Below are 11101 nucleotides of genomic sequence, written 5' to 3'. Positions count from 1 at the left end.
TTCTTGGTTCTGGGGATGCAGGATAGACTTGGACCAGAACACCTGAGTGGTCTGGAAGGTTTATACGTCAACAACTGGTTTTTATAGTATTACATGCTAAGCCATTCAGTGATTTATAAACTGAATACAAAAATACTGTAAAGTCTACTTCCCAAGATACAGGGAGCCAGTGGAAGGACTTTAGCACTGGGGTGATGGGATCTAGATTACAAGAGGCTAAAATATGTAGCAGGTAATAACATTCTATATCTAGTGAGGCACGTTACACTTTATCTATTTGTGCATGTGTGTGTATGTGTGTGTGTTCATGTGAGTCCATTTGTGTACAAAAAGAATATGAAAGGCAGCAGTGCAGCACACAACTGGGCAGTAACAGACAAATACTCTGATTTATGCGTATATCTGCGTATCATTTGGACATATACTGTAATATTGCTGCGGTTCTGCACACTCATTAAATGGCACATACACCAGACACAGCATGACCATTAACAAGACTTGTAGTTGATGCTGATCATCACTTTAGTGCGGTCTCCATTATCTCATGCGCTGTTGCTTCGTCCCTTGTTGTTTATCACCCTACCAGCTCCAGCCTATATTTAGATGTTCAGCCTCCCCTTCCCCACTTATTTTAGTTTGTTGCTCTTAAACCGTTTATCACATTCGCTTTCCTTTGTATGTATGGAGAGCCTCTAAATTCAAAATTAAAGTGTTGCTAAAAAAAATCATTAGTATATATTCTATTAAATAAATACATGTTCCAAAGACAGTAAAATGTTCCTAAATAAAGTGTTTATAGACTTATTTTTTATTTTAAGATTTATTTATTTAGTAACATATTTTCCGAACTATAAGGCGCACTCTCAATTATGGCGTCCATTTCTGTATTTAACCCAAATGTAAGGTGCACCAGGTTATAAGAAGCATGCTAAAACATACGGTCAAAAAAAAAAGGTAAGGGAAACACAACAGTAAGTTTAGTTGAACTTTATTCGACTATGTAACAATACACTCAGGTTATTTTTTATTCTTCTTCCAAAAATCCATCAAAGTCCTCCTGTATCTTAATTGAACAGCTGGGAAATTTTGCCATAAAACATGCCAGGTTCCCTCTTATCATTGTCAGAGTCAGTCTCGTTGCCGGGTGGCTGTTCAGCAATGATGCCGGCTTTCGCGAAAGCTCGCTCAACAGTTAAGGCAGATACATTAGCCCAGGCATCCATAATCCATTCACACAAGGTGGTGTAACTCGCCCGGCGCTGCCTCCCCGTCTTAGTAAACAGACAGACTGTGTGTTCGCAGTCTGTCATCCATCACTCCCACACCGCTCGCAACTTCTTTTTGAACTGTTTACACCAATGTCCAGCGGTTGGAGTTCTTTTGTTAATCCTCCCGGAATGACGGCAAACTCCAAATTAGTTTGCTTCACTTCCTTTTTCACAGTAGCAGTGAGATGGGCACGCATGGCGTCGCAGATGAACAGGGACGGTGATGAGTTGAAAAACTTGTCTGGTTTTTACTGGAGGCCTATGCTGCAGAACTCGGACAACAATTCTCTGATTGGTTTATTGCTGCTGACGTACGTACTTTACATATTACGTAATGTCCTCTGATTGGTTTATCGCTGCCATCGTACGTACTGTACACTTTACGTCTCTGTGTCAGGGACAGATTTTTCAGTGCACACATAAGGCGCACCAGATTATAAGGCGCACTGGTGATTTTTGAGAAAATGTAAGGCTTTTAGGTGTGCCCTATAGTCTGGAAAAGGTGCAATTGAACGGGGAAGAAGTAGAGCCGAACACTGGGCTCTTTACAGGCTGATGCAAGTTGAATAAAGGAGCTGTCAGCTTAATGGTATGATAGCAAAAGAGAAAATAGTTTTTTTAAATTATGGAACATGCGAAGTGTCAATTTTCTCATTTTGATGGAGAATATTAGCATCAATTAGCCAGATTTACCAAAGTAACTGGTAAATCCTCATATGGGAGCCTTCTGTGTATGGAAGGAGGAAATATAGAGATGTCAGAGTTTAAATCAGTTTTATTTTTCTGTTTAAAGACTGACTGATCTATTTGATTAATTTCTTACATCATCAGATTATTTCACATAACATTTCATATTATAAATGAAATATTTCACCGGTGGAACTAGTACTTGTTTTAATCAATATTAAGGAATTATTTACTTAAACAAGCTTCTATATCTTGCTCAAAAGTTGCTTATTAATCAGTTTAGTCTTATTTTAAGTGTACTAAGATATTTTCACTAGAAACTGGACAAAAAAATACTTGGTAAAATTTTGCCTTCAAATGATACAAATTCAACTTTACTGATCCCAAAGGGAAATTAAATATTGTTATAACTCATATGGATTTGATTAATGATAACATTACCCAAACCATGAATTTCAGTAATTAAATTCAAACTAATCAAACTCAATTTCTTAGAAAATAATCCTAAATAATAACTAATTAAAATGGATTTTAAACACAGAAATAGTCTAATTATGGTAAGGCTGAACAATATTACAATATCATGAAATAAGCGTCTTTATCAGTCTGTATCAATACTTTTTTATTAGTTTTTCTGTTTTAAATATTTGGAATACTTTCCTGTTTTATCCATAGTTTTCACACCACAATGTTTTTTTTTTTTTTTTAATATTTCTAAGCAATTATGAGGAATGTAACTTCAAATTACAGCTCATAATTGCCACCCATAGACAGACAGTAAAGGCATATCATACATTTTCTGACTCCTTAGAGTCTGTTATTTTAGTTGTTAACTCTTGTGTCCCTGATGTCCCTGGACACCACTGGGATAAAAGAAATGTATCTAGTTTGGTCAAAAGGTGTGGAAAAATGTGTATTATTTTTGTTTAACGAGCTCTAGCGACCTCTGTGTTGGTCAGAGAAACTCAAAACCTGGTTTAAATGAAAGCCAAGAGTGTCCCCTTTAAGAATATACCAAACACTATATTATAAACCTTTGACAAATGCCCATACCATGAGCCTAAACCAGACATACATCAATCTCATAAAACTGAATTTTTCCAAAGGGGTTGTTTACTTCATGAGCTGATAACTATGACTCAACTACCACTTTGGAAGGGCTAACATACCAAAATATTAACTAGAGACATGTAACTTTTCAAAAAATATCGATAGATTTTGCCACCCTGAAATGGACATAAATGTCAAATTTTGGCCTCTGGCCCATGGACTAGCATTCATCTGTAAAATTTGTTTTTATTCAAACTTCAGCAGTTTTCTAGTTGTTCTGCTGAGGTAGTGACATCAATTTGTGACATCACGCAAATTGATGTCACAAAGAGAACAGAGAACAAAGAAAACAGAGCTGTAATGTCATAACCATTGCAGAAGTCGCAGAGCAAGAGGAAGGAGTGTCTCCTAAGAAGATTTTGGATTTGTCGAGACGACAAACTTCAGCTACAGACACAGAAGCTTCAAGCCATCTTGAAAGAAATATGTCGATGGAAAGTAAAGACCTCATGAAAGAACACGAGGATTTGAAGCTTGAAATCAAAAAGCTTCTTCAAAAAAACAATGAAAGCTTCAAAAGACTTTTTGAAGAAAACAGATGTTTGAAGGAGCAGAACACCACCCTGGAGAAGGAAAAAACCACCCTGGACCAGAAATGCACTGCCCTAGAGAAGGAAAAAACCATCCTGGAGCAGAAATGCACTGACCTGGAGAAGAAAAATACCACCCTGGAGCAGAGAAACACCATCCTGGAGCAGAGAAGCATCGCCTTGGAGCGAGTAGATGCAGTTTTGGAGCAGGCAAACGCCACCCTGGAGCAGGATAATGCCTCCTTGGAACAGGAGAAAGTCATCCTGAAGGAGAAAAACAACGCCTTGCAGCAGAGAGGCACCGTCCTACAGCAGGAGAACAGCGCCCTGAGGCTGAAAGTCACTAACTTGGAGAAGGAGAAGACTAAATTGGACCAAGAGAAGACCGTCTTGGAGCAGGTAGATGACCTTTTGGAGGAGGCACACGCCTACCTTGAGAAGAGTAACGCCGCCTTGGAGAAGGAGAACACTGCCCTGAAGAAGAGAAACATCGCCTTGGAGGAGAGAGGTACCACCCTGGAGCAGAACATCACCACCCTGGAGCAGAAGATCACCACCCTGGAGCAGAACATCACCACCCTGGAGCAGAAGATCACCACCCTGGAGCGGAACATCACTACCCTGGACCGGAACAACAAAGTTTTGAAGAAGGAGAACACACAACTGGAAGACGATAAAGCCTCCCTGAAGGAGGAAAACAACATGCTCCGCCAGGCAAAGAACGCCTTGGCAGAGGAAAAAAACGACCTCCAGCTAACTTGCATCGGCCTGCAGCACAGAAGCGTCGCCTCCGAGCAGGAAAGAAAAGTCTTGGAGCGTGTAAATACCAACCTGCAGCTTGAAGTGGATCAGCTGAGCCAAAGGCTGAGGGACTCAGAGGAGAACGAGGATCTATCTGAAGAGGAAGCCGACGAAGACAACCAGCCGTTTTCAGACCAGCCTCAGGAACAGCCACCTATATTCAGACGTATGGTCAGAGGTTTCACCAGGACACTTGTGAGAATGTGCCATACAGTCAATCTCAGGCACTGAGTTGAAGCATGGTAATTCTAAATAAAGTGTCATGAGGCCTCCAAGCTTCATACTTGATTGTCGGTGGCAGAAAAGCTTGAGGACAACAGGACTACGGTGTCAATGGAGCTTGACAGTTGGGGGCTGACCTCCAGGGCTTCGTGGTGAGTCCCGTTGGTCTCTCGGCTGACCTCCAGGGCTTGTTACGAGTCCTATCGGTCTCCCGTCTGACCTCAAGGACTTTGTGGCGAGTCCCTTTGGTCTCTCAGCTGACCTCCAGGGCTTTGTTGTGGGTCCTGTTGGTTTCCTGGCCTGCCTCCAGGGCTTTGTTGTGGGTCCTCTTGGTTTCCTGGCCTGCCTCCAGGGCTTTGTAGCGAGTCTTGTCAGTCTCCTCGCCGACCTCCAGGGCTTCGTGGCGAATCCCGTTGGTCTCCGAGCTGGGCTCCAGGGCTTCGTAGCAAGTCCCACTGGTCTCTTGGCCTACCAGCAGGACATGCTACGAAGCCCTGGAGGTCAGTCCAGAGACCAGCGGGACCCGCAACGAAGCCCTGGAGGCAGGCCGGGAGACCTATAGGACCCGTAACAAGTCCTGGAGGTCAGCCAGGAGACCAACGGGACTCACCACGAAGCCCTTGAGGTCGGCCGGGAGTCCAACAGGACTCGACACGAAGNATATTAAAAATAAAAAATTTTTTATTTCTCAAATATTTGCTTTTTTTTTCCCAAATTCCTGTTTTCCTTTAAAAAAAAAAAAAAAAAAAAAAGTTAAACCTTCACAATAAAAATCCCACAACTGTCGGTTCTCTCCGACGCTGCAGCAAAAGCAGGGTCATTATCTGGTCGACGCAGTAGTCTTTTATCTAAGCGCCTGTCAGCTCAACATTGCCATCTAGCGTTTAGAAGAAGAAGCGCTGGATTCTTTTTTTTTAATGTAAAACTTCATCCATTCGGGAATGATTCATGTTTGCGTCCCTCGACAAAGAAAAAAAAGAACTATTGTTTCAAATTCAAATTCAAAATTACGTTATTAATCCCAAAGGGAGATATTATTAATTATTATTGTTATTATTAACTTTTGTTAAGTGATTCGCTATGAATATATGACATAAATTAAAGGTTTTCACGGAAGTCAACTATACAAGCGAAATCCATTTGAAGAGAAACATTTTTAGTAAATCAGGTGACGGTCTCCACATCTGATTTGTCCTCATTGTAATCAATAATTGTACTAATACTACAACAGTTACTTTTAAACATTTCCTGACAATAATGTATTCATAATAAAACTCGGTGGACTTTTTAAATGGACTTTTTAAAAACTACATTTAGTTCAATTAAATTTAAAAATATCTAATTTTGAAAGGCAATTTCCGTTTCAACCTACCACGCATGCGCTCTCCTGCTAACCAACAGCGGTAGTGACGACAAAAATGGCGTGCTCCGCTAGCCGGCTGTCAACACGCTTGTTGGGAGCTTCTGCTTCACCTGGACCTTTCTCCGGGCTCCTCCTCGTTGTCCCAAGCAGACATGGAAAGGCTCTTCACCCGGCAGTCTTGCACCCTCACCGGGGACGGATAGCAGTCAGTCTGAGCTCCTGGGCTCCCCGTAGCGTGGTGACATTGAGGGCTCTGTCAGGTGAGAGGAGTTACCTAACTCCAAACAAAACAGTGAGAGAGTGAGTCTGACAGCACAGCAGCGCGTCTTCTGTGGTTCATAAAGCCCGCTGGCTGCTGTAACATCCAGCTGTTTTGGGTCTAAAAAGCAAAGTAGTGTTCAGCTGCTTTTGTAAGGTTAGCTAACCTTGATGTGGAGATGATGCAACTCCTGTTGCAAAAGTTTTGGAGATAGAAAAAAATAACTAAAGGGTCTGCTCTGGAGGTCGTCTAATTCTTCTGAGGTGTTACAAAAGCAGATTATAAGCGCTCTGTCGCTTAATTTATATTCAAAATCTCTGCAGCGATGTATACAAAAGACCCTCCAGGATATTGGAGAGCATGTTGCTATGACATTGTGTCTGACAATATCACTTATTTGCATGAAACCATTTGCTATGGCAGAACAGAAATGCGTATAACAAGCAGAAACAAGAAGAAAAGCAGCTGTAAAAGTGCCTAAATCATCGTGTAAATTATGGTCAGTAACATTTCTGCCATACATTTCAAGGTTTCCTCCAGAAAACTTGCTAATCCCGATAGTTGGGCCGCTCAGCACTCATTCATCCAGCGGCCTGCTGTGTTTTTGAGTTAATTTTTTTTTTTAAATATCACTTCATAATTATGTGTTTTTGGAAAATTGCAAAAACACCAACTATAAAGTCCTTAAAAATAGAAACATTGGAAAAAAAAACCCTTAAATAAATAAGCTTTACTAAGCCTGGTGGGGGCACAAGTAAAGCCTGGTGGCCCACCAGGCCTATAATAAACTGAGAGAAACCCTGCATTTAAGTGAATTAAATTCACTTTATATATATATATATATATATATATATATATATATATATATATATATATATATATATATTAAGTTCTTCATATATATATATATATATATATATATAAGAAGAACTTAATTTGAAGTTCTGTTAAATGGTTATTGTTTGACTTCTGTTGTTGGGAGTAGCCATGTCACCTTTATGGATTTGTGTATAAAGCATAGACACACTATGTTTTGGTCAGTTTGCATAATGACACACATTTCCATTAACTTTATAATGTTTAATCCTTTTTTCCCCTTTTTCCTACAGGTGTGAAATGCCCCCATGGCGTCACCTGCCACCCCTTCCACTCCAGCTGCAGACTCCCAAACAAACAGGACTTCTATGAGACCCTGGGTGTCGCTCGGACTGCTTCACAGAAAGAGATCAAGAAGGCTTACTATCAGGTCCAAGACACATTCAGATGTTTCTTCTTCCCAGATCTGACTTTTATTCCTAATCTTAACACATTTAAATGTTTTGTGTGTGTTCCCTTTGTCCAGTTGGCTAAAAAGTACCATCCAGACACAAACCCAGATGACCCGGAGGCAAAAGAGAAGTTTGCAAAGCTGGCTGAAGCCTATGAGGTACAAAACTGTTTTTTTTTTTTTATTTGGTCCTGTGACTCAGAAGTGTTGGTGAATTAGTTTTGAAATTCAGTAATTCTGTCAGTATTGAGGTTCAGCTTAGCTAACCGATTTGTTTTCTGTAGGTGCTGAGCGATGAGGTGAAGAGGAAACAGTACGATACGTACGGAGCTGCGGGCTTCGACCTGAACCGAACCGGAGCGGGCCAGCAGCAGTACTACCGGGCGGGGGGGGCCACCATAGACCCTGAAGAGCTCTTTAGGAAGATTTTTGGAGAGTTTACGGGGGGCATGGGCTTTGGAGACTTCAGCAACATGTTCGACCAGCGGCCTGAGGTAATGCTGGAGTTATCGAGCTTATTTTCACTTAACTTTGATTAGTTGCATATTGCGACAGGTTTACCTCTAGGGAAGCCATTTTGTTTTTGGAGGTACTCACTGCGCTGCTGAGAAATTAGGAGCTGATAGTTCTGGGACAAAACTGATTGGGATCCAAAACTTTTGATAATTTCATTGTTTTCAAATAAATGTTTGCGTATTTTTTTTTTTTTTTGGCAAAAGTACAAGCTTAGTTTTATTATACCTCTAGCACATTCTCCAATACGTGGGAGATTAAATTTTTTTATTTTTTGAAAGAAGAGGCATCTTTTTTGCAATCCTACTGTCTAATCCAGACATATGAGGAAAATGGGAGTTTGTTTGTAAAACACAAACAGTATTTTTTCAGATTTAAAGGAGCAGCATCGTGCAAAATCGGCTGTTTTGAGCTTTACTTCATGTTATGATATTATTCCCTCATCAAAAACATACCTGGATTCTTTTATGCGTCTTAGAGAAATCCTTTAATCTCCCATGGCAACCAGTCAGCTGTGCAAAACGCCTGGGTGGACCTAGCCCCGCCTTCGAGGTCGAAGCTTCTCCTTGGAGCTGCAGTTTCTGAGCTTCTGTCTCAGTGAGCAGTCCTTCTCCTGCTGAACTCCTCCAGACTAGCCAGCAGCAGTTAGCAAACACCTGGTGGAACTAAGTGTCTGCTGACCTCATTATAGGAACTACTTCTCAGACCAATGCTGGTAAAAATGTTGTTAAAGTGTTAGTAGAGGAGCCATGTTCCTGATGGCGGCGTTTCAGAACGAGCAGGAGTTTTTTAAAGAGGCAGAGGCTTAATTTCAAATATGACTTAAAATTTCTTCTAAGTCATATTTGATATATGCAGCATTTATATAGCAACTGAAGGCAACATAGCTACTTGATTATGCTGTAAAATAACTGGAAAACACAATATTGTCCCTTTTAGTCACACTACAGCTTTTGCTAAAATATGTAAATGAGCAGATGCCATCAAAACTTTTCCAGGACAGCTGAACTTTAAATATTTTTAACAAAAAGTGTTTTTTAAGTTTGAGTTCAAAAATGTATGCTAATTAACAGTGTTGTGGTCAAAACCACCTAACCCGAGACCAAGACAAGACCAAGACTTTTGGCCTCTGGCCCATGGACTAGCATTCATCTGTAAAATTTGTTTTTATTCAAACTTCAGCAGTTTTCTAGTTGTTCTGCTGAGGTAGTGACATCAATTTGTGACATCACACAAATTGATGTCACAAAGAGAACAGAGAACAAAGAAAACAGAGCTGTAATGTCATAACCATTGCAGAAGTCGCAGAGCAAGAGGAAGGAGTGTCTCCTAAGAAGATTTTGGATTTGTCGAGACGACAAACTTCAGCTACAGACACAGAAGCTTCAAGCCATCTTGAAAGAAATATGTCGATGGAAAGTAAAGACCTCATGAAAGAACACGAGGATTTGAAGCTTGAAATCAAAAAGCTTCTTCAAAAAAACGATGAAAGCTTCAAAAAACTTTTTGAAGAAAACAGATGTTTGAAGGAGCAGAACGCCACCCTGGAGAAGGAAAAAACCACCATGGAGCAGAAATGCACTGCTCTGGAGAAGGAAAAATCCACCCTGGAGCAGAAATGCACTGACCTGGAGAAGAAAAATACCACCCTGGAGCAGAGAAACACCATCCTGGAGCAGAGAAGCATCGCCTTGGAGCGGGTAGATGCAGTTTTGGAGCAGGCAAACGCCACCCTGGAGCAGGATAATGCCTCCTTGGAACAGGAGAAAGTCATCCTGAAGGGGAAAAACAACGCCTTGCAGCAGAGAGGCACCGTCCTACAGCAGGAGAACAGCGCCCTGAGGCTGAAAGTCACTAACTTGGAGAAGAAGACTAAATTGGACCAGGAGAAGACCGTCTTGGAGCAGGTAGATGACGTTTTGGAGGAGGCACACGCCTACCTTGAGAAGAGTAACTCCGCCTTGGAGAAGGAGAACACTGCCCTGAAGAAGAGAAACATCGCCTTGGAGGAGAGAGGTACCACCCTGGAGCAGAAGATCACCACCCTGGAGCAGAACATCACCACCCTGGAGCAGAAGATCACCACCCTGGAGCGGAACATCACTACCCTGGAGCGGAACAACAAAGTTTTGAAGAAGGAGAACACACAACTGGAAGACGATAAAGCCTCCCTGAAGGAGGAAAACAACATGCTCCGCCAGGCAAAGAACGCCTTGGCAGAGGAAAAAAACGACCTCCAGCTAACTTGCATCGGCCTGCAGCACAGAAGCGTCGCCTCCGAGCAGGAAATAAAAGTCTTGGAGCATGGAAATACCAACCTGCAGCTTGAAGTGGATCAGCTGAGCCAAAGGCTGAGGGACTCAGAGGAGAACGAGGATCTATCTGAAGAGGAAGCCGACGAAGACAACCAGCCGTTTTCAGACCAGCCTCAGGAACAGCCACCTATATTCAGACGTATGGTCAGAGGTTTCACCAGGACACTTGTGAGAATGTGCCATACAGTCAATCTCAGGCACTGAGTTGAAGCATGGTAATTCTAAATAAAGTGTCATGAGGCCTCTAAGCTTCATACTTGATTGTCAGTGGCAGAAAAGCTTGAGGACAACAGGACTACGATGTCAATGGAGCTTGACACTTGGGGGCTGACCTCCAGGGCTTCGTGGTGAGTCCCGTTGGTCTCTCGGCTGACCTCCAGGGCTTGTTACGAGTCCTATCGGTCTCCCGTCTGACCTCAAGGACTTTGTGGCGAGTCCCTTTGGTCTCTCAGCCAACCTCCAGGGCTTTGTTGTGGGTCCTGTTGGTTTCCTGGCCTGCCTCCAGGGCTTTGTTGTGGGTCCTCTTGGTTTCCTGGCCTGCCTCCAGGGCTTTGTAGCGAGTCTTGTCAGTCTCCTCGCCGACCTCCAGGGCTTCGTGGCGAATCCCGTTGGTCTCCGAGCTGGGCTCCAGGGCTTCGTAGCAAGTCCCACTGGTCTCTTGGCCTACCAGCAGGACATGCTACGAAGCCCTGGAGGTCAGTCCAGAGACCAGCGGGACCCGCAACGAAGCCCTGGAGGCAGGCCGGGAGACCTATAGGACCCGTAA

At 42.4% G+C, this 11101-nt stretch overlaps 2 protein-coding genes across 2 annotated transcripts in view; both read left to right on the top strand.

The window, feature by feature from the left end:
* Positions 1 to 2942: 2942 nt before the first annotated feature.
* Positions 2943 to 4671, top strand: LOC106936517 (tropomyosin-1-like). The gene has a single exon (XM_015017572.1). It carries the CDS (start codon positions 3491 to 3493, stop codon positions 4625 to 4627), a length of 1137 nt encoding a protein of 378 aa, XP_014873058.1. The 5' UTR covers positions 2943 to 3490; the 3' UTR covers positions 4628 to 4671.
* Positions 4672 to 5988: 1317 nt separating this feature from the next.
* Positions 5989 to 11101, top strand: part of LOC106936515 (dnaJ homolog subfamily A member 3, mitochondrial-like) — a 15144-nt gene continuing 10031 nt past the window's right edge. The window contains exons 1-4 of the mRNA XM_015017571.1: positions 5989 to 6241; positions 7350 to 7486; positions 7583 to 7666; positions 7792 to 8001. Of these exons, the coding sequence (XP_014873057.1) occupies positions 6037 to 6241; positions 7350 to 7486; positions 7583 to 7666; positions 7792 to 8001 (636 nt within the window). The 5' untranslated portion in view covers positions 5989 to 6036. The remainder of the gene's footprint in view (positions 6242 to 7349; positions 7487 to 7582; positions 7667 to 7791; positions 8002 to 11101) is intronic.

The sequence above is a fragment of the Poecilia latipinna genome, unplaced genomic scaffold (assembly GCF_001443285.1).
Source record: "Poecilia latipinna isolate Pla-1442-1.1 unplaced genomic scaffold, P_latipinna-1.0 Scaffold2162, whole genome shotgun sequence".
Taxonomy (NCBI): Eukaryota; Metazoa; Chordata; class Actinopteri; order Cyprinodontiformes; family Poeciliidae; genus Poecilia; species Poecilia latipinna.
Note: the sequence above shows the minus strand (reverse complement) of the source record. Positions and strands in the feature narration are given on the sequence as shown.